Genomic DNA, 25,562 nt, shown 5'->3' with positions numbered 1-25,562 from the left:
TGCAGTCTTTTAAATAAGTTGGCATTTTGTAATTAATGTTCTCTCTTCAACCTAGGTATTAAAATCCCAGAGAACTGCGTGCCAAAGGTGCGTCAGGAGTTGGTGAGGATGGATGCAGAGGTGAAGCAGCGACATCGAGAGAAGGAGCAGCAAGCTCAGGAGCAGCGTCAGGCTGAGGAGCAACAGAGGCTGATGGCACAGCGTCAGCAGCAAGAGTTTTTCTCCCAAAATTTGTTCACCTCATCTTTGCCAAATCCCAGCCTGGCCAGCTTACCCACTCCATACATCCCCTTCTCCTCGTTCCCTTCCATAAAATACTCTTTGGAAGACATCCTGGACTTGACGGTTCAAAGATCCTCACCCTCCTCCCAAGTTAGCACTCAAGCTGACCTGGGTGTAGACAGCCTCTCCAGGCAACCCGAACCTATGGTGGACGACTTTAACCTTGAAGTGTTTATTCAAGAGCAGCAGCAGCAACAACCACAGCAGGAGAGCCAGGCCACACAGGAAAGCAGTTCAGCACGGGACACAGAACTGTTAGACATGATACTGTCTTTGAACTCATTTATAACACCCCCTAGTCAGACTGTCCCTGCCTCTTCCTCCTCAGATGCACCTTTGTCGGTACCCATGGTCTTGGCAAATTCCTTCTCTTCTAACTTGTCCAACTTCACTCAATCACTCACACCACCTTCATCATCTTCCTCGTTGTCGCGCATCTCTCTCTCCCCTACGGACCAGCAGATGCTCCCAGTACCCAACAGCCACTGCAGCTCTGAAGCCATTATAGACGTACGAGAGGTGTTGAACAGCATGCTGCAAGGTGGAACAGAATCACGGCAGTCCGTCATTAAGTACCCACAACCTGAGTGAGATCCTTCCAGTACACGTGCGCACTCAGGGCTGTAGTCTGACCACTGCCGGCGTCCTGCTCCACCACTGGCCTCGGTTCCACAAGCATGAGATTCTGCTTCGTAAGATGGGAGGAAGTCTGGTGTTCGCTCGAGTATGATACCTAAACACTTTGTCTCCATACTATGGATAGTTACCAAGGATGTCATTCCAGTTTAAACATCCTGAGGCTTTAAAGAGTATTGATTTACAAAGAGTGAAAATTATTTAAGGTCTGTTTAGATTTTGCTCAAGATGGAACATGCAGGAATGAAAAGACTATTGAGGTACCATTTTGGTTCCTCATTGGAGGAACCCTCTGGGGAAGCACCAGCCACCTTTAAAGGTGCCTCAAATGTCCTTTTGAGTCTTGAGTGATCTTCAGTATATATTTTAAATGCCCCTAAAGGCTTTCTTTTATAAAGGGGTCACTGGAGAAACTTTCTTTAGAATTACTAAAGGAACTGGCTGTAAGTTCCTTTTCGAACATTACGGACTCTCCATTTTGAAAGTGTGCCTAGAGGTTCTCCAAAGGGTTCTACCAATGTGCCGACCAAAAGGAACCCCAAATGGTACCTCAAGTATCTTCCATTGACCACAGATTCCATGTGGGTCTAGTTGAAGTTGTACAAACCTCACATATGCAACACATACCGCAAAGTTCACTTCGGCAAGGAGCTTAAGCTTTGTTTTGCATCGGATAATCATCAGCTTTACATTTCCATGGTGAACTTCTGTTAGACAAAACACTTTTCCCGAGGAGCAAGAGAACAGGCTACTGTCGAAATGTGCCTTTGGAACAGACAGTGGAATGTAGACGTTAACACATACTCCTGTACTGTTCACGTGCAGATGTTTGTAACGTATTTATTGCCTTTATTTATCAGGCCTTAAAACAGTGTGCTAGTAGGAGAGCGTAACTACCTACAAATCACTTATCTGCGCAGCTGTCTCTCTGTTGTTCTAAAATAGAACAGTCTGTCCTGCTGTCCCCTGTCTCGCAATGTAATAAGACAGAACGGTAACAATCTATTAGCTGATTGATTTATTTATCCCAAAAGGAATTTAGTAGCACTTCGTCCCTTTGTTAGTACAGTATTTTCATTGTGACCTAGAAACTAAAAAGTCCTTCCTTCCTTACAGTCCAGTGTGGATAGAAAGAAACAAAAGAAAAAGATCAGATTTCATAATTTGATGCAATCCATGGTACAGTCAAACTTTTATCTTTAAAGCCCTTTATTTAATAGTTCATTGTCAATTGTTGAAAATATTTGCAAGGTGTATAACAATTTCTTGATTATTCTTATTTAATTTTAAAGGGACATGTTTTAGATTACTGTTTATATTTTGTTTTATTGATACTATGATATTTGTAATTGTGCAGACAGCAAACAATACGACAAACAATTGACATTGCTCTGCTGCACTGGGTGGTTGAATATTTTGTTCCTTTTTTCTGTTTATCTTATGCAGTTGATACATTTTAAATATTTTCAACGCAATAGAGAGATATTAATATCGAACTGAAACCCAAATATTCACTTCAAAAGTTCATGGATCTGTGGTGTTAAAACCACTCCCTATCTCAGGATGAAATTTATGTTCAATTAGTTAGAATTTTATTTAAATCAGATAAAATATTTCCAAATGTTTAATGTCTGTGTAAAGATATGGTTCGTCTTGTATGTAAAATCCTGTCATTGACACATATTAAAGATTATTTATTTAGCCATTATTGCATATTCACTGCACAGTTTTTTAATTTCATCAAGGGAGATTCTTTCAGCCATATTTGCACTTGAAAATTTTTATGTGAAATTACATGTAGTTTCTTTCTCCTGCAAATTGTGTTACATACTCATTTAAGAATTTGAATTGTTCCTTAATATTTTAGTGCATCACATAGTTTTTACTTTACAAGTGATTCACAATGTGTCCATTTAGTTTTCTCAGTGCCTTCCTAAAAATAGCCAGGAAGATGAACATGTGACTTAAGTTTCGGTTATGCATTCTAATAAAGCATCTTATACAATGAAAGCACTATACGATGAGGCCATGAAACTGGGACAAAGTCAAATTAATCTCTGTTACTAAATAGAAATCCATTTGACTTGCTCTGTGTATGATTTGCACTAAAACAGCATAAATGAGTTCTGTCTGGTTTGTGATCCAGTGCTGCCCTGTTTGTTTTCTCATAGCCCTTCATGGGAATGTTCAATACTGTAAACATCTCGATTCATTGGCTTTGCTTTTATATCAATATGGCATTTACGTAATTTATTGCTATGAAAGAAAAACATGCTACTGACTATATGTATCTTGAACCATTTTATTCCTGTGTTCTTATGCTTTTGTCATTTTCTATAAGCCTATTTATAATCTAGATCCATTTGTATATATTGTAAAAAAGAAAAAAAAAGAAACAAAAAAAAAATTGTGCCTTTCGACTGTTTCTTAAAGAAATTGTTTTTCTACTTGTATCTAAAGAATGGAACATATTACAAACTTTGTTATTAACAAAGCGAAAAAATAAAATGTTCAGATTACGGAGTTTGTTGTGCGATTATTTTTGGTAAATTAATTCAAATTATTGTTGTATTGTTATATGTCGCCAATACAAAAATTTTAGTTTACTGATGACAATATTGAAAGGAAAATAATTTTAAAAATTTATAATTTTATTGCATATATTTTAATCTGAGAGCACTTAGCTGATGTTTTTCTTGATTTTTCTCCAGAAGTATATAAATATGATGTTGGGTTTGTTTGTTTTTTGAGTGTCTGTGTATGTTTAAATATTAATTTATTAGGCCTATAAAAAATTTTAGAAGACATTGTGGCTCTTTGGAAGTTTACTAAGGCTCCTATTGGTCACCTGTCCTCTGGTTGAGAACAATTGATCTAATGATTCTGGAAGGTGTATCAAATGATACCATAGTATTACCATCATGGTTTTGGTGGCAATGTCAAGAAACATGGTAACACCATTGTACGTTTTGTAAGTGTATGAAATGTCATAACTAAATTAAAAATATATACTGTACCATTTCGTATTACACTTGACACCGAAGACCATTAAGTTAAGTTTAGTCTTAGAAAAGACTGGCTAATGCGGTGGTACAACAAAGCATGTTAATTCATGGAAGCCTGCTATTTTGCGTAATATATGTTCTCTTACTATTATTTTAAAGAATCTTACCTTATTTTGGGGGTTGGAATCGTGTTTACTTGAGGGACAGTCAATGTATTCACTCACTGTGGAAAACTAGCAGCAGCTAACGCACTTCAGTCAGGCGTGTAACCGCGCCAATTCCGCGCGTTCCCGACTGAGTGCGCTATTGTGTAGGGGAAATAATTATTTTACTCTAATGAAAACTATTTTCTCAGTGCCACGTTTTAGACAAAATAACAAAGAAAAAAAATATTATAGCACAGTAGGTATTACCAAACAAATTAAGCCTCGAATTATCTATCTTGTCTTATTTTAACACATTTTTTTAGAGACTTGTACTCAACGTATTTTATTTTGACATGCATCCCACAACTATTTGGTCTAACAAAATGGAAAATAAGATGAAAATGACACTGAAGTGTAGTGTTTGGTATAATAACTAACTTCGTGACGAATCTGCCCAACCCACCTGTATTAAACTCCTCCCTCACGCTTACAGGTACACGATCAGGTGCTGTATAGATGCTGGGAAATATAACGAAACCTTATTAGAAACCTGCAGGTGCCAGGGCCTGTAAGGCCTCCAATACGGAATTAAGTTGTGAATATTAGCATTCGTTTTTAAAGCAGACACATAATAAGGTGAGTCGAGTGTTTTTCTGTCCTGCTGCTTTGTTGTGTTTAGCGATTGCTTGTGTTGGCCTGAGTCATTTCACACTTTGCTGAAATGTAAGCTGTTTGACTGAAAATTACGGTCACGGTGAAATGGTAAATAATTGGCGACGTTGTGTAAACACAACCTGCTTCGTGTGGTCTCTGAAATTACAGCTCGTATTTTAGATCTGATTTAAGATTATACATGTTTCTGCGAGTTATTCGTGTAGCATGTGTTGCCAGATTGTTTTTGCTAAAAGACACTTTATTGGTCCTCAGTTTTGAGCATTTTCTGTTTCTAAAGCCTGACTTAAACCGTAAAATTATATGTTTTTAGTAAAGTTCAGATTTGTTGACAGCAAAAGGTGAATAATGTTGATGCACTTTAATATGTTTCATTCATATGAGAAATATTCATTGATATTTAAGTAAGTCTTTTCCTAAACATAGGCTATGTCCTCAATTTTGAACCATTGTCTTGTGAACATATGGCTTTATTTAGAAACCGTAATATTGTATGTTTTTTAGCAATTAAAAATTCTGACTTATTAAAGGTGAATTTCGATTCATTTTAATATAGGTTATCTAGTATATTATGAAAACCGTTGTTCATTTAAAAATTTTTATAAAGGATAGCAATGTCCGATTCTTTCGAATAGTTCTTTTGAATCGGATCTTTTTAACGAACATGTCGAGCCAGTTCACAAATCGTACTTAATTAGTGCACTGAAAAAGTGATTCTCGTGTGAACTGAACTGAACAGATAACTGTTTTTAGCAATTTTTCAGTAGCTCCTCACTGCAGAACACAAGATCCAGGGAGCGTGGTTGGATCCACATCTAGGGAGTGGAGATTGGTAGGTTTAGGGGGGGAGATGGGTGGGTTTAAGGATCGGGGGTGGAGACGGGGGGTGGAGATGGGTGGGTTTAGGATCGGGGGTGGAGGGGGTAGGTTTAGTGGTGTAGATGGGTGGGTTTAAATCGGGGTGGACGGGATACGGTGGGTGGGTTTTGGGATCGGGGGTGGAGACGGGTGGGTTTAGGGGTGGAGATGGGTGGGTTTAAGGGTCGGGGGGAGATACGGGTAGGTTTAGTGGTGTAGATGGATGGGGGGGTTGGAGACGGGTAGGTTTAGGGGTGGAGATGGGTAGGTTTAAGGATCGGGGGGGTGGAGACGGGTAGGTAGTGGTTTATGGGTGGGTTTAAGGATCGGGGGGTGGAGACGGGTAGGTTTAGTGGTGGAGATGGGTGGGTTTAAGGATCGGGGGTGGAGACGGGTAGGTTTAGTGGTGGAGATGGGTGGGTTTAAGGATCGGGGGTGGAGACAGGTAGGTTTAGTGGTGGAGATGGGTGGGTTTAAGGATCGGGGGTGGAGACGGGTAGGTTTAGTGGTGTAGATGGGTGGGTTTAAGGATCGGGGGTGGAGACGGGTAGGTTTAGTGGTGTAGATGGGTGGGTTTAAGGATCGGGGGTGGAGATGGGTAGGTTTAGTGTAGATGGGTAGGTTTAAGGATCGGGTGGAGACTGGTAGGTTTAGTGGTGTAGATGGGTGGGTTTAAGGATCGGGGTGGAGACGGGTAGGTTTAGGGGTGGAGATGGGTTGGTTTAATGATCGGGGGTGGAGACGGGTAGGTTTAGTGGTGGAGATGGGTGGGTTTAAGGATCGGGGGTGGAGACGGGTAGGTTTAGTGGTGTAGATGGGTGGGTTTAAGGATCGGGGGTGGAGACGGGTAGGTTTAGGGATGGAGATGGATGGGTTTAGGTATCAGGGGGTAAAGACAGGTAGGTTTAGGTATCTGTAAGGTGGGAGGAGTTGGGCCTGGATCCAACCACACCCCCTGGATCTTTTGCTCTGCTGTGAGGACCATCTCGAATTTTTGGTTATTTTCTGACTCGTTATGAACCAAGAACCGAGTCATCCAAGAATTTGACAGATAGGCCCAAAAAATAAGTTTACATAGCTCGTTTGCCGAGAAGAGGTGCTTTTTGAACTTCTGTTTGAAAGAACCGCTGAAATGAGACCAATGTTTGAAACCTATAATTGAAAGCCTAATCTGGCTCTACTGGTTCTGCCACTCATTTGAGTCAATGCATGCTTTGTAGTTTCACTGGGGTTTTCAAGAAGCAGCTTTCCCTTACAGTATATCCCCATTTCTCTTCTGTGATGCTATTCACATATATGAGCCAACGATATAGTTTTGAAGGACGTTTTTCTGTTTTTGCATGGTTAGTATAGTATTCCCATAGTATAGTATTCAGTCCTTTAATTGTCATTGTATGAGTTTCTACGCTCTGAAACTGAGGTGTGTTGATGTCTAAAGGTTTGGGCCAAAAAGCCCTGCTAACAAAAATGTTTTAAGAACATTTTTGCTAAAGTTCCCATTAAGTTATCCGAATATTCAAGACATTAAATGTTGTAAAATTGATTTTCTTGGTTATGTGTACATTAGAGAAAGCATTAAGTTGTTTATCATTTGCAAAAGTTATGGAAATCTCTTAGCTAAAACGTTTTACTGCTATTTAGGCGAACTCTTAGTGGTAAGATAAAATGTTTTGTGAATACGGGCCCAGATCACTTTGAATGAACATTCTGTTAATGTTACCGGAAGATTGTTTATTCATGATTTTGAGGGAACTTTGCCGGAACGTTACCTAAAGTTCTGGGAATGTCCCCTGTTGACGGGTGTGTAGAAAAATCTCCTATGTTCTTTGTTTCCTAATGTTTTCTGTTATGATTCAGAACAACAAATGTAAATAGTTGTGAAGAACTGGGCTGGACCACCAGAAACTTGTGGTCTTCTATTTTGAAAGCTTTCCACATACTGTTTGAGGGGGCTCACCTTAACACAACAACATCACACATTCGTTCATTCCTCCTACATTTCCTGTCAAGACTGTTGCCCTGAGGGCGTGAAATGATTCCAGTAAGATGACCGCACTTGGGTTTTTGGAAAAAGTGTGCTTCAATTTTGAAACTTCCTAAATGTATTTTTATGTTACCACATACAGTACATGAAGCCCACATCTTTGATATGGGTAATCCTTATTGCTATAATTTGTTCCTGTTACTATGCTGTTGCTAAGGTGTTCAGAGTTGTTTTTAACATGTTGTTGTTGTGTGTGTGTGTGTGTGTGTGTGTGTGTGTGTGTGTGTGTGTTTGATATAGGGATGGTTGAATTAAAGGGACAGTTCACCATAATTTTATTTAAAACTCATGTCATTTCAAACCTGTATGATTTTCTTTCTTCTGCAGAACAGACAGTATGATGTGAACATTACTGTTACCATTAACTTCCTTTGTATGGAGAGAAAAAAAAACCTGACATTTCTCAAAATATATTTTATGTTGCACAGAAGAAAGTGGTGCAGGACAAAATACATGGCTCAATGCTCATTTTGTGTCTAAAAAAAACTTATTCTGAATTATGTTAGAAATACGATTCATAACATTCCTTTACATCCCACACGTGATGTGCATGTCTTTAATTTCTGAATTCAAGTTCATTTTTAAAAGATTTTTGTATTATGAATACAAATCTGACATTTTTATGATAAGACAAAGGTAACTTTTTACCATGAAATATATTTTTGTTCATTTTTTTAAATAATGATTGTATACACTCACAAGTATTCAAGGTACGAGGGAAGTATGTTTTTGCTTTTTACTACGTACTTTTTTCATTTAATTGAAACTCTTGTTGAAAATAATATAAAAGTTGTTCATAACCATATGAAACCAACATGAATACAAACACTACACATATAAAAAAAAATCTTATCCCCCCCCCCCCCCCCCCCCCTTAAATGAATTGATTATTATTATTCTTTCACATTCTGGACAATGTTAATATTGTTAACTAATCTAAAAATATATTAAAAAAAAAAAGATTTTTGGTGTTTGAAATAAATCTGAAAAAATATAAATTCTAACTATTATATGAAAAAACTAAACCTAAAAAACGTATCAGAAATTAGAGATTTTGCTTTAGCAACTTCCTGAAATAAATACTGTAACTTAAATAAAATAGTATTAAAGCTAAATAGAAATATTGAAAAAAAGCTCATGCAAATGACAAATGCACATAACCAAGTTAATAAAACTAAAAAGAAAATGAAAACTGGAAATATAAAATTTAATTAAAAATAGTAATAAATACTGTAATATTATATAGATAATACTAAAATAACACTGATTGTGGACATTTGTGCTAAATGTCACTGACCTGCCTGCTAAAATTTAATGCTTAGCATTAGTCTTTGTGTTCTGCTTCCTCAAGCCCAACATATGCAGAAACCTTTACGAGGTCAGTGTGCAGGTTAAACATTAACAGGCCGGGGTAATGATTGTCAGTGTAACCTCATAAGCTTCCTTTAGCAACTCGAGGGCTTGTTATCGGAGGACATTCCCCAAAATATTTGAGGGCATTTTTTTTTTTTTTTTTTTTTGATGCCTTGGATACCAAGTCTGGATTATGAAACCTTAAATAAACCATTCTATCCATCAATAGTCTTCATAAGGTGGCATTGTCTCAGTGAATGGAGACTGTCCCACCTAGAGATCCAAGTTCCTCCTTAATTCCTTAAGGGACAGTAAATATCAGAAAGTACCAAAAGATTTGTTGAACAAGTGGGTGGAGATTTCTTTGGGCTCAGGTTGGGGTTCGTACACAGTTAGTTTTTTTCCTCATTAACTATATGTCTTCATATTTCCTGTAGGCTACAGGAAGTAAAACTGCTTGTCAGGTGCATGCATCTCCAAAAATGGAGATAGTATATTTATTCCAATATTTTGGATACCCTGCTTTGTTTACCTTCTTATGCTAATGAGGTAGCGTTTAGTTCTGTCTGGTGGAAATGTAAGTGAGATTTAAAGGGATGGTAAGTACTAGATGTTTATGCTAGCAGCTCTTTAATGTACCTAACATGAGCTTTCTTAAGTTTACTAAACAGCGTAATGTGTCATCTGAGCCGTGTAATAACAGCTTTACACAGACGAGACTGTAAATACTGACTTGCACCTGTTGTACTTGTAGTTTGAGGCTTTTGTTACTGTTATAGGGTTATGGAAGAGTGAAATAGTTAATAACATGCAGATTGAATATGATAAATTGGCAAACAGTGTACTTATTTGTAATACACTAATTGCAGGAGCCATGTGCTTTCCTCATGGGCAGGGTTGTGATTTCAGTCGTTTTCTAGATGCCTACTCACTGTTTTTTACTACATGTTATGTTTCATTAATATACGCTAACATGTGACTTAGCAGCTATGACCCTTAAAGGGATAGTTCATTTAATAAATTTCATTTTTTTTTTCTTTCTGTAAAGCACATAATTAGATATTTTGTGGAATGACCTAGCTGCTCTTTTCAATATAATGAAAGTGAATTGGGACTCGGGCTGTCAAGCTGTAAAATGGCAGAAACGCATAATAAAAGTCCATATAATTCAAAGATTGTGCTGGTTAGGTTTATGCAAGTTCACATAAATGAATGGAGTCTGGTAAGCCATTAGCTTTGTGTTGGTAAGGCTCTGTGCAGTGATGTGTTTCGTGTAATCATAAACTGCAGCATAGTCAGACTCAGTAGTATGTCAGAACAGGTGTAGGGACACTGGACTGTTAGATTCCAACATATTACATGAAGAGAGTTTCCTAGAAAAGAGTAGTTCTGATATTTGCATCCCTGCTTTCCTCAGTGTGAGCCACTTCCTTTATGACTATCGCTGGTGTCATCGACAGTAGTCATAGGTTGTTTTTTTTCAAAATCAGAAATCTACGCAATTTTAAAGTAATACTAGTGTCCTGTGTAAGCATAGTTTTTATAGTTTTGTATTCATATATGAAATATGTTAATAACTTTATATAAGATTTGTGCATTTTTAAGGGGACAGTCACAGTGTCACACCTAGATTTTTATATTTTCTGAAGAAAATGAGTGGTATTTGTAGATATGTTAATTTTGTTTTCGTTGATCAGCTTTGTGAACAGACTCTCTCTGACCTTTGCTTGCCAACAGCGGCCAATAAAAACATGGAAAACATTCCAGGAATTCTCTAGTCCAATAGAAACTGCTCTCATAGCATGGTTGCAGGTCTTTGTTTGTGGATACGTAAAACAGTTTGACTTGAAGTCAAATGTTAGAAATTAAAATCCAACAAATTTTGCAATTCATTGCTCATTATTTACAATAAAGAAACTAATTTGCATCAGCCGTACTAAACATGAACTTCAGAATAGGGTATGTTACTGATAATAACTTTACCAGTCATGATTGACTAGTATTTGTAATTTAGGTCATCATATGTTGGCAAGTTTCCAGTAGGCGGTTTCAAAATCAAATGGCATGCCAGTGATTTTAGCCACTCAGTGAATGCCTCCTGAGAGACGTGTATTGTCGGACTGTTTATTGGTTTGGTGAGCCATTGGTGAGGAAGTGTCGGGTATCGGTGATGTCACGTGCTGGCTCCGCCCACATGTACCTGTATGACAGGAATTCAGCAGGTGGGAGCATGCTCAGCTAGAGCCATTCCCTCTCAAGCTCGGCCGAGCTGACAAACAACAGCCGAGTGCTGGGCCTTCAAAAAGAAGTGAGGCCCTCAAAAGCTGGTGCTTTTCGACTGAACAGATATTTGTGTGGTAGCTTTAAAAATGTTGATATTTTGTTGTTGTTTGCTTGATGTTGCACAAATAAATGTAACCCCTTCTTTCTCATTTCAGAAAGCAGTCATGGAGGAGATGACGATATGGGAGCAGCACACGGTTACCTTATCGAAAGTAAGCTGCGATTCGAGGGTTTATTTTCACTTTAGACACACCTTTATCGAGCTCTATACAGGTGTGTCAGAGAACGTGACAGCAGTTCCCCAACAATTGAAAGTTTAGTGAGCAATAGTGATACCACGATTGTCGTAAGAGTGCTTTCCACCTGTCACCAGGACACACCCGAAATTTTGGAATGCCAAGTTTGGGGTCATGTGATGCATTTCAGTAAAGAAAGAAGCTGCCTTCATCCAATCATTTTTTGTTTGTTTACTCTGTTTTTTTTTTTTTTGTTTTTTGTTGTTGCTATTTTTTTATTTGTTTTTTTTTTTCTTCATCCATTTGATTTTTATTTTGTGTTTTTTTTTTTTTTATAACTTTCATAATTTTTGTTTGTTTTGTCTTCCTTTTGTTTGTTTGTTTTTTTTTTGGTTGGTTTTCTTTTGTTTGTAATATTTTGGTCTTTTTTTATGTGCGTGTTTCTTTCATTCTTTTCATCAGTTTTTTATTTTGTTTATTCTTTCTTTTGTTTAGATCTTTTGTTTTTTTGTTTTTTATTTTGTTTATTTGTTCTCTTTTGATTGTTGCTTCTTTTATTTTGAACACATTTTGATTATTTGTTTTTCTTTCATTCAGTTGTTGTTCTTTTTCTTTCATTGTTTAATTTTTTAATTTGTTAATTCTTGTTTTATTTCACTTTTTTGTTTCTTTCTGTTTTGTTTTCCATGCTTTTGTTTATTTTTCACTCATTTGTTCTTTCTTTCTGTTGTTTTTCTTTTATCCATTTGATATTTCTTTCTTTTGTTTGTTTCATTCTGTTTCTTTGCTTCTCTTATTCTTTCATTTTTTTGTTTGTTCTTTAGTTTTTTTTATTTCTTATTTTATTTCATTATTTTTTTTATTGTCCTGTCATTCTTTTTTTGTTTGAGCATCAATCCTTTCATTTGTCTGTTCTTTTGTTTGCAGGATCCCAAGGTCGGCTTTGGTTTTGCGGTCTCAGGTGGGCTTGACAAGCCCGTAAACGGGGACGCAGCAGTGATGGTCTCTGATGTGCTTCCCAGCGGCCCTGCCATGGGTCGTCTTCAGTGAGTACATGTCCACTTCTCCTGCTTTCAGACCCACACTACTTCCTCCCACACATCCTGTCTAATCCTGTCCGACCTGTCATGTTTGTGTGCAAGATGGAAAAAACCAACATAGTCAAACATATTTGACAGATGATTATTGTGATAGAGACTCACGTGATTTATTGCCCACAGGACACAAGATCAGATAGTTATGGTGAATGGCGTTTCGATGGAGAACGTCACCTCACTTTACACTATTCAAAATCTGAGGAAGTGCGGGAAAACGGCAAACATTGTAAGTGAAATCATTGAAGTGAAATTAATATCTTGGTAAAATGTTCAAATGCATTTGAACTGAATTCAGTAAATTTACAAATAAAAAAATTAATTTTGTTAATTTTGTAGACTGTAAAGAGGCCACGCACAGTTCAGATCCCTTCAAGCAACAGACCTACTCGTTCTGCCTCACAATCCAACTTACTAGATGACGATATGCCACAGAGGAGGGGTCAGCGCAACACCGACACCAGCCGTAACCGACGAACTCGAAGCGTGACACCTGACCGCAACGGTCACGACCTTCCCATCATGTCCGGCTTCAAGAGACTTCCCAATCAGGATGTGCAAGACAAACCCATCAGAACAACCCTGATCAAGAAAAAACCCACAGATGGTCAGAATCTCAATGCCTTTGCATTGTATAATTATTAGTGGTTCTTGCCAAGATTTTGACATGTTTCTCTCTGTAGAGTACGGAATGAAGCTGGGGAGTCAGATTTTCATCAAACACATGACTCCCACTGGTTTGGCTGCCAAAGAGGGCAGCCTTCAGGAAGGAGATCTTGTTTTGAAGGTGAAGAGCTGGTTCTTTAGAAACCGTTCCAACTCATGTGGATGCTGTGTAACCTTTTTGAAAATTCTGGTTTAGATTAACGGCATGACGACAGAAAATCTGTCCTTGCTGGAGACCAAGCACCTGGTGGAGAAGTCTAGAGGTAAACTGTCCATGTTGGTGTTGAGGGATGACAGAAAGTTCCTCGTCAGCATTCCAGAAGTGGAGGACAGTCCTCTAAACAGCGCCGACGAGAGGCGGCAAGACAGTAGCTCGGAGCTGGAGGGTGAGAGTAGATGTTTTTACAGCACGTAGCTGATCTGTGCCATATCACATACTATAGAGTGCTGCAGCAATGACGTATTTTTGTATCACCTTGGTTCCCTCAGTAAAACCCAATAGGATTTTTTTTCCCCCATTGACTTTAGAACGACGGAACCAGAACTGCTAAAAAATCTCCATGTTTTGGCCTACAAAAATGCATCATCTTTGCAGCACTCTACTGATTTGGGTTTTAATATTAACTTTAAAATTTTTGCCTGAGAAATCTCAGACCTGGATTCTGACGGCCCCACAAACCGAACATCCCGTCCAAGAGACCGACGTTCTCGCAGGTGAACATCTCAACTCCCACCTGATCTCTTTTAGTTAAATGATCTTTGCACTAACAGAGCTCACTGATCTGCAGAAATCGTGCCGATCCTGTGTCGAAACCACATGAATCGCCCCCTTTGCGCTCTACACTCACAAGACCACCCGCTCAGTCAGTGCCCCCTCGCAGAGGTGCGTCTTCATTGAACAAAATTCACTGGGTCTCATTCATGAAACACATAAAACCATGACAGTTTTTTTCAGATTGATTTTACATCATGGATTATCATGGCCAAGAGGTTTTGACCTTAATACTTTTCCCATTGTTGTATGTGCAAGTGGCTGAATGATGCTTTGGTTCTTGTTCAGTTCCCTCAGAGTCTGAATCAGACCGCAGCAACTCGCCTCCATCGTCAAGACATGGCACTCTCGATAACAGAGACCGATACAAGTAAATATGGCTTTGTGTAAATTCATTGGCCCCATATGCATATAGACAATTATAGCTCTGCAGCACTATAGTTATATATAATGTTGAATTTAATTTGTTTTGTTCTGAAATGATAATGAAACTTAATGTAATAAATTTAATTAAATATCTTACTTTTTTATTTTATTTATTTATCAGGGTTTGGTTGTTTGCTATTGTTGATGCTATACTGTGTTTTTTGCATTTTATTCTTGGTTGTATTTTGTGTTTTTTGTTTCTTTTTTTGTTTTAGGATTTTGTTTTTTATGTTTTTTTTTTTTTTTATTCTTGTTTTTTTTTTTTTTGTTTTTTTTTTTCTTTTTTTTTCTGTGTTTTTGTTTTTTGTTAGTTTTTTCAGTTTTTCTTCTTGGATTTTTGTTTGCTTGTTTTGTTTTGTGTTTAGTTTTTTTAGTTTTTTTTTCAAGCTGCTGTTTGTTTAAGTGAGATTAATGGCTCACATGTTTGTTTGTCTGTTTCAGGGCTCTCTCCGGGATCTCTGCGCTGCCAAACCCTCGAGCTTCACCTGTCACCCAGAACTGGAACTCCTCCACTGCCTCTTGGCCTCGCAAAGGTCTGCCTCAAATCACTCTGACACAGTATAGCTGATCTCACCATATTACATATAAACCAGCTCTGGAATTAAAGACTTTACCAAATTATGGTGATTCAGTTAATGATATGCATAGATGTTGTCAATGATATAATCTCAGTAGCTTAACGCTATGTTTGTTTTGTGTGACCAGCCGTTTCAGAGTCAGGTTCAGACCGAAGCGCCTCTCCGCCCCCAAGGCGTGAGAGTCCCAGACCTGAAAATCACTCCAGATACAAGTATGAGTGCACATCACGAGCAGCAAACATCCAATCCAAATGAACTCTCAAGCACATTTTCAATATCAATACGTTGTTGAATTGGCTAAAAGACTGGTCTATCTCACGTATGATTGGAAACAGAAAAACCTGTTCTTATTGTTCTGTTGTACTTATCTACTGAACTAGAATTGTCTTCATTGCATATCTCTTTTCTCAGGGTGCTTCCCGATCTTCCTCTTCCAGGCATGAAGTCTTCCTCTCTTAGTAAGTCTCAGGATTTCCCTCGCCGCATGCCGTCTCCTTACAGGCCTCCACCCAGAGGTGATTTTCACCCCATAGCACACTTTAGTTTCAATTCTGTGTCCCATTTTCTAGCAGACTCATTCAAGAGCATGTTTTTTTCTATACAGCTGCATCAGAGTCCGAATCGGACGATAGTACCGGACCTCAACGCAGACAGGAGTCCCATAATAGATACAGGTACACATGAGGGAGGCATTTAAATCAACTCACATCGGGCTCTTTCAGTAGGGCCGGTCATCTATCTGCACACGATGAGAAAAAAGTTTCTCTCTTGTTTTTTATTTGCTTTGTGCTTTTTTTTTTGTTTGTTTCGTTATGTTTGTATACAATCATGTATTTTTGTTTCATTGTGATATCTGAAAATGTTGTATGTGTGATCTTTTAAAATAAAAACACAGAATCAACCTGAGTTTTCTCTCGTAGTATGTTGATTTATGTCACTATACATATTGCTTCTAAGATGTAGATAATCTTGGATCTAAGATCAAAATGTATAAGTAGCCCATACAATCAAGTTATCCACATAATACCATAAACCACATATATAAACACACATTCTGCACATCCAGTGGAGTAATAGAGTTGAAGGTATCATAGATATGAATCTAATGATCTTTTTGATAAGTTTACTGTAGTATTTTCTGCTTGTCCATATGAATCATTGATTTTTGGGACTTACATTTGACCATATAATCACTTATGGATATGGATAGTCCACCCCATTCAGTGAGAGAGACCCATGAGGTGAATATCTCCCCCTGTTCCTAATCATCAATGTTACATTAGTTCCCACTCACTTCACGGACGAGCATAATTAAGTGTCCCCTCATCTTCCTTTTTTCTCTCACCCTTCCATCTCCCCTCTTTCTCTTGCAGGGCGACACCTGAGGTCATGTCAGTCCCTGTAATGGATCCCCCAAAGTGGGCGATACCTTCAACACCTGTACAGAAAGGTACAAGCCAATCATAAACAGAATATTCCAGGTTAAATCTGAAATACTGATGTCATGAAAATACTTTTTTTTTTTTTGTATCTCACTTTTAAATATGAAAGATGACAAAAATGTCAAATAATAAATATTCATTTTAAATAAATATACGTTAGAAAATAATGTATTTTTTCGTATGTTGTTATGATTTTTTTTTTATATATTTTTGTGTATATTATGTGGGTTATATTATACATATATTTTTAATAAATATTAATGTTTTATATTAGTTAGTGTTTGTGATGATTTGAAATTAATTTTTGTATATTTTTTTACTTGATATTCAGTATGTAAAATATTTTTTTGAAATGTTAATGTATGTATATTTAAATATCAAATATTCAAATATCAATTTTTTTTAATATTCATGTGTACATTAAAATGTTATTATTTAAATAAAAATGTTTTACTGTTTTAAAGAATTACTGTAAATTCTCTAATTGTTCATACACACTTATATTTGCACATTCATTTTCCATAATTGCATAAATTACATATTTAAAAAAATCAGTTTTACATTTTGATGAAATTAAAAAAACATTTTGTCATTTTTTTTTGTTCCTCAATCTCAAGCATGAAAAATATTTATTTAAATATGAATGTGTAAATATGAAATATTAATGTGTACATTAATTAAATATTAATTTATAAATATTAATGTGTAAATTACTGTCAGTTCTGTAATCTTTCATACACATTACACAGTATTTACACAATACACAATATTCATTTGTTATTAAAATTACATTTAAATACTTACCTACATAGACATTACACATTTTCATGAAATGAGAATAATTTTTGTCTTTTTTTATTATTGTCTTTTTTTACTCAACCTTAAGAATGAAAAATATTTATTTAAATGTTAATGTATGTATATTTAAATATCAAAGAGTAGATATAAAAAATTTAAATATTCATGTGTACATTAAAATGTTATTATTTAAATAAAAATGTAAAAATTACTGTAAATTCTTTAATTGTACATACACACTAATATTTGTGCATTCATTTTCCATAAATGCATTAATTACATATAAGAAATACTGTAATAATTTTACATTTTGATTAAATTAAAATACATTGTCATTTTTTTGTTCCTCAATCTCAAGCATGAAAAATATTTATTTAAATATGAATGTGTAAATATGAAATATTAATATGTACATTTAATTAAATATTAATTTATAAGTATTAATGTGTAAATTACTGTCAGTTCTGTAATTTACAGACACATTACACAGTATTTACACAATACACGATATTCATTTGTTATTAAATTCATATTAAATATGTCATTAGCTATTTATTTGAATTTGAAATAGTTCCATTTGCATTTTAAACCATCTTCGAATTGCTAATAAGCCATAATGCTCTGTAATTTGCATATTTAATCAGCTCCCTCAGAATCTGAGTCAGATGCAAGTAACAACTCTCCTCCATTCAGTAAAAACTCCAGAAGCAGACCAGGGTAAGAGATACTCGTGCTCTTTTATTTTTTATAATATAAATGTGACAAATATTGTTTTGCATTATTGTTTTGTCTCAGAGCTGAAATGCAAGTGCCGATCATCAACAGCCGACAGGATTCTTCACTAAGAGCCGCTCCTGCCAGACCACCACCTGAAGGTCTGTATAATGCACTTACTGGAAAAAGATGCCCTGCATGTTGCCTTATTTTTCCTGAATATTTCGGCATCTGTGCATCTTTTTTGGCCTTTGTAATATTGTTGTTTTTGGTTCATTCGCCAGATTCCTCTGAATCAGAAAGGGCCCCATCACCTGTCAGGAGATTTGAGAGTCCCAGCCACAACAGCGATCACAGGTTAGAAATGCCTCCTATGACATATATTAACATAATCCACACTTACAATAGCATATTATGTCATATTGAAATTATGAGTCAGTTTCTATGAGTGTTAAGAACAACCGTGTGTTTCGGTTAAAGTTAAGTCAACAAACACCTTGGTTGCCACTAAACAATTCCTGAAGACATTATACAAATCATAGTGGCTCACTGTGTAAAAGTGAATGCTGACTCTTTCTTTCAGTTTCCCACGTGCTAATGGCACTCTCCGCTCTAACGTGTCCATTCCCTACCACACCACGTTGAGTTGTGAGTGTCAGCAGGCTAAAAGCATGCCCATAATGCATTGCAAACTATCTAGTGACTATTGGGTACTAAATTGTAACTGTTTTATCTTAGCAAAAACTGTAGAGGAGCCACTTTATTCACTTCCTCCAGATGCAGTGCCAACACCAAACCTGGGGTGAGAAATTGAATGTTTCTTTGTGTGCAGACCAAAATTACAAGGAAATAATAAGCATTAATAATATGCATAAAGAAAAGGCCATTTTGTACAATTTTTTTTTTTTTTTTTTTTTTTTTTTAACAACAGTTCAAGATAAAAGGACAAATAAGTATAAATTAAAGGCACTACAATAATTATTACAACGATGTATAAATACATTCTTAATACTCAATTTATTATATTTACTATATATTGTATAGTTATTAGATAAATTATTTATATATTTTATTATATTGTAAATAAGCTTAAATTAATTTATGGTGTATACATATATATATTTAATTTAATATTTTAGGTATAATTATTTAAAAAATCATACATGAAAACAGTAAAACAAATATTACTATGATGTGTAAATACTTTATTTATATGTATTTTTAAAAATTATATATGTTTATAAATAAAAGCAAGGACAACTAATACTATCATGTAAAAATATTTATATTTGATTTATAATATTTTGAATTTTTTAATAATTATAATTAATTTAGAAATACATAAATTAATGACTACACCATTAATTTGTAATATTGTATTTAATTGATTAAATTTAGTTTTTTATTTTTTTTTTTTTTATTTAAATAAGAATTAATTAAAGAAATATTTATTTAGTTTATGTGTACTTTATTTTTTTTTTATTTAATAATATTCATTTTTATTATATTTAATTAAAATGTGATTAAAAAATTATGTATCTTTTTTTTTATTTTTTTTTATTATTATTATATTGATTCTCCATACCAGATACAGCTCAGACCAGAACCACGTCAGCTTTGTAAAGGAGGGCAGCGTTGGGTTGAGGTTGGTGGGAGGAAATGATGTTGGCATCTTTGTTGGTGGTGTCCAGCCCAACAGTCCAGCCCAGATGCAAGGCATGAAAGAGGGTGATCAGATACTGGAGGTAGGCCCAAAGAATCATGTACATGATCTAACCTTTCAGCTGTGCCATGCTTTAAGACTCTCTGTTATTTTGGTAGGTGAACGGCGTGGACTTTAATCACTTCACCAGAGAGGAAGCAGCCATGTATCTCATGAACATCCACGCTGGGGAGCGCATCGATATCCGGACTCAGAACAAAATGAACAGTGAGTGCCTCCGTGTCTGAAATGACATTAAAATCAACCCAATTTAGTTTTTATAATACGGAGTAGTAGACAATAGATTCCTTGTCTTACTGTGAATGATTCTTCTCGTTTTTCCAAAGGAAATTCATTGGGGAAGTAAAATGGGTTACAAATAACATTTCTGAATTAATTTCCGCTCTTGATATCTTAGTCTACAAGAAGATTTTGAAGTCCAGCCTCGGTGATTCTTTCTACATCCGTACACACTTTGACCACGTGGCTGAGAGCAGTGTTGGCTTGAGCTTCACCAGAGGCGAGGTGTTCAGGGTGGTGGACACCATGCACCGCGGGAAGCTGGGAACCTGGCTAGCTGTGCGAATGGGCAATGATCTACACGAGCTGGACAAAGGCACCATTCCTAACCAGACCAAGTATGTTAAAGTAGTAGTTTTAAGTCTTCCTTCCATAGCTGTGGTAAGTTTGTATGCTTGTTAGTTATGTTGTATTATAGTTCCTACTTGTACTCTAGGTGTCTGATTCTCTTTCTCTATCTCAGGGCTGAAACTTTGGCCAATTTGGAGCAGGCTCAGAGAATTAGTGCAGCCGAACGCCAGGCCTCTGGCCCCAGGGCCGAATTCTGGAAGTTACGGGGTCTCAGAGGGGCCAAAAAGAATGCCAGAAGAACCCGCGATGACCTCCTACAGTTGACAATTCAAGGCAAATATCCAGCATATGAGAAAGTCGTTCTGAGAGAGGGTAAGTGTATTTTTTATTATTTTTTTTAAAAAACATTATTTCTGACAGAGTCTTTGGTTGTAACATATGTATGCTTGCTCATTTGCAGCCAATTTCAAACGGCCTATTGTCATTTTGGGTCCTCTGAACGACATTGCAAATGAGAAGCTGGCCCGAGAGTTGCCAGATGAATTTGAAGTTGCAGGTATGAAAAATTAAATATAGGTTTTGAGATCAAAATTTCTTAACATTTCTACTGAAATTGATTCACTTTCAAATATTTAATATTCCTATTTTATTGGTTTATAGAAATGGCACCCAGGAGTGGAAGTGATAGTTCATCCAGTGTCATCAAACTAGACACAGTGAGGAGAATAGCAGAGCAGGTAAACTTTTTACTATCATACAGAGAAATGCTGTCAATATAAACCAACATGTCCTTATTGTGGATCTCAACTGGTTTGGCCACAGGACTCCCATGGTCGTGTCAATTTCCCATGGTCATCAAGCCACGACCAAATTTATTTCACAAAAATGGGTTACACACACAATTACACAAGTACACCCTTTTTTTAAACACACACATAAATTGTGAGAATATGTCTATATTGATGAATAAACAGCCTGTAAGGTAAGGCTATTAAATAGCAGTCCCAAACTAGTTTTTGTTAATAGAGGTAACATGGTTTGAGCCACCACAGTCGTTTAAACATGCAAAATAACACATGGCATTTTTGGGTGATGGAAACAACCCTTACCATGGTGAATATACAATGCTACCATGAACTTTGAATGAAACATGGAAACTGCTCCTTTCCATACCTTCATACAAATCCTTCCTGTTAACACACAAAGTACCAGTTATGTGATTTATTGGTACTTTACTTTTATTGCACATAATGCATCCTAGTAGTTTCTTTTGCGCTTAAGTGAAAAGAAAAAAAAAGTGAAAGTGACGTGACATACAGCCATACTCAGAATTCGTACTCTGCATTTAACCCATCCAAAGTGCACACACACAGCAGAGAACACACAGACACACACCGTGAACACACACCTGGAGCAGTGGGCAGCAATTTATGCTGCAGCGCCCGGGGAGCAGTTGGGGGTTCGGTGCCTTGCTCAAGGGCACCTCAGTTGTGGTATTGCCGGCCTGAGACTTGAACCCACAACCTTAGGGTTAGGAGACAAACTCTCCAACCACTAGGCCAGGACTTCCCCACAAAAGTGTAGTGATATACAGCGCGCCGTCACATTTACATGTACAACTGAAGAGTGCATTCTATGAGCACAGTATAATGTCTGACAGGGCAGGATAGTTTGTTTTTCTGATGTGAAAGACTTTGTTTCTTAACAAGTTATTAAAATAACGATAGAGTAATGACACTGACATTTAAGACTGACAACATCTCATCTGACCGCAGATAATGAATGGGGAAGCATGTTTTTCTCAGGGACTCTTTACTAAAAATGCAGCTTTCACACATGTCTTTCAAAATAAAAGTCTTGCATCAGAAGAACATTTAGAATTACGTTTTCTGTTGTTGATGATGTTTCTTTAACTACACACATCGCAACCCACCAGTTGAGAATCACTGTCCTAAACCAAACACTTGTAACTTGTTTTCACTTGCAGGAAAAGCATCCCTTGCTGGACATTACACCCACGGCTGTAGAAAGATTGAATTATATCCAGTACCATCCCATGGTGCTCTTCTTGGATCCTCATAGTCGGAAAGACGTGAAGGCAATGAGGCAAAAATACATGCCAGGCTCCAACAAGAGCTCTCGTCGCCTATACGCTCAGGCTTTAAAGCTGAGGAAACACTACAGCCATCTATTTTGCGGTAAACCTGTTAAGCCTGTCTTGAATTTCATGTTTAAATCTATTTTTGAAGATACTTTCAGAAAGTTGTAATGTGCTCTGAAAGGCAATCTCTGGTTTTTTGGTTTCCTTCACAGCACGCATTGATCTTCAGCCTAATATAAACATGTGGTATGATGTTTTGAAAGACAAGATTCGGCAGCAGCAATCTAAACCGGTCTGGGTTTCTGTAGTTGCGGTAAGAACTCTAGAGAGAATTATGGTGCTAAATGGTACACTCATGTCATGTAGTATTGACAAAATTATACGTTTTCAACTTTAAAACCTTACTTGTCTTTGTTGAACTCAAAACTTTATGAAAGCTCCAAATTGATCATTGTGGCATAGCCGAAACCCAACAACTCTAAATCAAATTGCTGAGATGTGAATGTAGAATTGATTCAGAGCCTCCATTTCTTACTTGTGTTGGTTAATAAGTACTCTGTGTATGTCCAGTTGGAGGGAGGCGGTGATGAAGACCTTGATGCATTCAGCCGTGCAGACAACTCTGACTACCTCAGTGGTGCAAGCGACTATGAGGACACGGATGGTGAAGCAATTACGGATGGTGAAGCCTACACAGACAACGAAGACCTGGACGAGCCCTCTGTAGGCATCACCAGAAACCGTGTCACTGCACTGGCCCGCTCCTCTGAGCCTGCCACTGCGCACAATCAAAGTCCTGAACCTTCCTATGACCCAGAGCCATACCTGGAGGAAGAGCCTGTGTACACCCTACCTCCCGGGGAAATACCTCCCATCCTCCACGTTCCAGAACCCCGATCTCCACGCCTTTTCACTGGCAGTCCCCAACAACAAGACGATGTCCCCTCACAGGGGAGTTACACGGATTCAGACTTCAGCACCGATGACATGGCTGCACCACCAGCACCTTCCGATGTTCCACCCAACTTCAGGGCACCAGATCCCAAAGAAGTTCAATCAGGGACCCCTCCACTGTCAGCCATAGAGAAGAAACTTCAACAGGTATCATATATATCTCATACCCACGCCACTGACCAATCGACCAATCAGACACAACATGATTTAGTCAGTTAGGACATCTTTGTGGATCTACATCAGGGATGGGCAACTTCGGTCCTGGAGGGCCACTGTCCTGCAGAGTTTAACTCCAGCCCTAATTAAACACACCTGCCTGTAGCTTTATAGTGATCTTGAAGACATTGATTAGCTTGTTCAGGTGTGTTTGATTAGGGTTGGAGTTAAACTCTGCAGGACAGTGGCCCTCCAGGACCCCTGATCTACATCCTTAGTTGGACAAAACTTACCAGAACCAACCTTAAAAAACAGAGGGAAATGGTAAGTTGAAAATGTTCTTTACACAACAGATCCCAGATGTGACCCTAACCTTGACCCTAAATTCTGATTGATTGGTAAAAGTGTGTCCAAACTTGGTACTAGAGGGCTGGTGTCCTGCAGAGTTTAGCTCCAACTAGCCTCAGCACACCTGCCTAGAAGTTTCTTGAATGCCTAGTAAGACCTTAATTAGCTGGTTCAGGTGTGTTAAATTGGGGTTGGACCTAAACTCTGCAGGACACCGGCCTTCCAGGGTTGAGTTTGGAGACCCCTGGATTGGTAGATCCACACGGTTTGAGTAGTACGGCATGATTAAGTCAAGCAGGACATGTTCCTGGATTGACATCCTAAGTGGGATCAACAAAGGCCAACTTACATTAACCTTAACCAACCTTTAAAAGCATAGGGAAACGATAGGTTGATCATGTTTTTCAATCCACTAACTGCAAGGTAACCCTAACATTGACCCTAAAATCTGATTAGTTGATGAATCCACCTTAATTAAAGTTTGAGTAGCACAACATTATTAAGTCAAGTAGGACCGGTTCCTGGATCTACATCCTTTGTAGGGCAGACAAAGGACCTTTTCTAATACCAACACTTGCAGTCTTGGCTACTTGAGAGCATGCCAGGAAGTGCACAAGACTGTCCCATGTCTGAAAAATGCCAAAGTTACTAGTAGTAGAAGTTTAAGTAATTGCAGTTTTAAAACAATATGTTGTAAGTGTGTCCCATTAGGTAATAAAAGGTTCTACACATACTTGTGGCCTTCACAGCCATTTGAACGCTTGGGCCAAATACTTTAGCTTCAGACTTTGATTCCATCCAGGCGGAGGATCTCAAACATGTTTGGTACTTTCAGCCGATTTTAGAACACGCATTGTTTTAATTTGTCATGCTTCTCCTAGCAACAAGGCCAACAAGTTTGTTGTGAATGGAATAACTTTAAAGTCTAGTGGTATTGTGTGATCCTCAGTCGTTTAGTGTATGATAGCCGGTTTTTCCTCTGTGACCATTACAAAGCCGGTTTGTGTATGATGCCGTTTAAAATTCTGTTGAGATTTTAAAAGTCATGTAGTGTAGTTCCTGGAATGAAATAAATATTAGGACCAACAGAGACCAACCCCTTTCCCTTACCCTTACCATACCCTGCCCCCCAAAAAACCATGTTGTTCACATCATTAATCACAGAAATACTTGATGGAGCTATTGATCATCACGTTTTACTGTTTCAGGCTCGCATGGCAGAACCAGAAAGGAAACCCTCCCCTTCATTTATAGTGTAAGTATTTTTGCATGGTCCGTCAAGTTTAGTTCTAGATAAAGTACTAAATTAATTAATTGTTCATTTTCAAATCCATTTACAAATCTTTTCTTTTAGATTGGCACATCATGAAGCCATGCAAATGCGGAGAACACAGATCAGAGGAAGTGATAGTGACAGCGATGAAGACGACAGAGATAATGATGATGATTTTGGTGCCGACGATGACGAAACTGAGGACATTGAATGGGGACCAGCCACAGAGCTGTAATATACATGGATCATACTGACATCAGGCACATGGACCTCTCATGTCTTTAGTGTGGACATGTACATTTACACAATCAAACTGGAAATATTTTTTTTCTATTTCCAGTTTTTTTTTTTATGCAGTGTCTTTATGGACTTGAGATAGATGACTTTAATCTTGGATCGATTTTGAAGATTTGTGACCGGAATTGTTTCTTT

At 37.3% G+C, this 25,562-nt stretch overlaps 2 protein-coding genes across 5 annotated transcripts in view; both read left to right on the top strand.

The window, feature by feature from the left end:
- LOC109071877 (protein strawberry notch homolog 2-like) overlaps positions 1-3,441 on the top strand; it is a 44,148-nt gene extending 40,707 nt beyond the window's left edge. Inside the window, exon 31 of the mRNA XM_042711816.1 lies at positions 56-3,441. Within this exon, the coding sequence (XP_042567750.1) occupies positions 56-873 (818 nt within the window). The 3' untranslated portion in view covers positions 874-3,441. The remainder of the gene's footprint in view (positions 1-55) is intronic.
- A 1,103-nt stretch (positions 3,442-4,544) lies between these two features.
- The window catches only part of tjp3 (tight junction protein 3), a 21,107-nt gene continuing 89 nt past the window's right edge, over positions 4,545-25,562 (top strand). Inside the window, exons 1-31 of one of the 4 annotated variants that reach the window (XM_042711818.1) lie at positions 4,545-4,705; positions 11,435-11,491; positions 12,443-12,561; positions 12,736-12,838; positions 12,949-13,216; positions 13,293-13,396; positions 13,472-13,661; positions 13,920-13,989; positions 14,064-14,158; positions 14,336-14,417; positions 14,915-15,006; positions 15,179-15,263; positions 15,463-15,566; positions 15,656-15,725; positions 16,425-16,501; positions 17,936-18,008; positions 18,087-18,166; positions 18,290-18,362; positions 18,589-18,653; positions 18,744-18,807; positions 19,594-19,750; positions 19,827-19,935; positions 20,126-20,345; positions 20,471-20,670; positions 20,759-20,854; positions 20,959-21,035; positions 22,286-22,496; positions 22,612-22,712; positions 22,970-23,500; positions 25,066-25,112; positions 25,212-25,562. The exon at positions 25,212-25,562 is cut by the window's right edge and continues 89 nt beyond it. In XM_042711818.1, the coding sequence (XP_042567752.1) occupies positions 11,444-11,491; positions 12,443-12,561; positions 12,736-12,838; positions 12,949-13,216; positions 13,293-13,396; positions 13,472-13,661; positions 13,920-13,989; positions 14,064-14,158; positions 14,336-14,417; positions 14,915-15,006; positions 15,179-15,263; positions 15,463-15,566; positions 15,656-15,725; positions 16,425-16,501; positions 17,936-18,008; positions 18,087-18,166; positions 18,290-18,362; positions 18,589-18,653; positions 18,744-18,807; positions 19,594-19,750; positions 19,827-19,935; positions 20,126-20,345; positions 20,471-20,670; positions 20,759-20,854; positions 20,959-21,035; positions 22,286-22,496; positions 22,612-22,712; positions 22,970-23,500; positions 25,066-25,112; positions 25,212-25,365 (3,765 nt within the window). In that variant the 5' untranslated portion in view covers positions 4,545-4,705; positions 11,435-11,443 and the 3' untranslated portion in view covers positions 25,366-25,562. Of the gene's footprint in view, positions 4,706-11,183; positions 11,354-11,434; positions 11,492-12,442; positions 12,562-12,735; positions 12,839-12,948; positions 13,217-13,292; positions 13,397-13,471; positions 13,662-13,919; positions 13,990-14,063; positions 14,159-14,335; positions 14,418-14,914; positions 15,007-15,178; positions 15,264-15,462; positions 15,567-15,655; positions 15,726-16,424; positions 16,502-17,935; positions 18,009-18,086; positions 18,167-18,289; positions 18,363-18,588; positions 18,654-18,743; positions 18,808-19,593; positions 19,751-19,826; positions 19,936-20,125; positions 20,346-20,470; positions 20,671-20,758; positions 20,855-20,958; positions 21,036-22,285; positions 22,497-22,611; positions 22,713-22,969; positions 23,501-25,065; positions 25,113-25,211 lie in introns of those variants that run through there. The other 3 variants (XM_042711817.1, XM_042711819.1, XM_042711820.1) reach the window with 3 other exon arrangements.

Source organism: Cyprinus carpio, chromosome A22 (assembly GCF_018340385.1).
Source record: "Cyprinus carpio isolate SPL01 chromosome A22, ASM1834038v1, whole genome shotgun sequence".
Classification (NCBI taxonomy): domain Eukaryota; kingdom Metazoa; phylum Chordata; class Actinopteri; order Cypriniformes; family Cyprinidae; genus Cyprinus; species Cyprinus carpio.
This window is presented reverse-complemented; position numbering and strand designations above follow the sequence as displayed.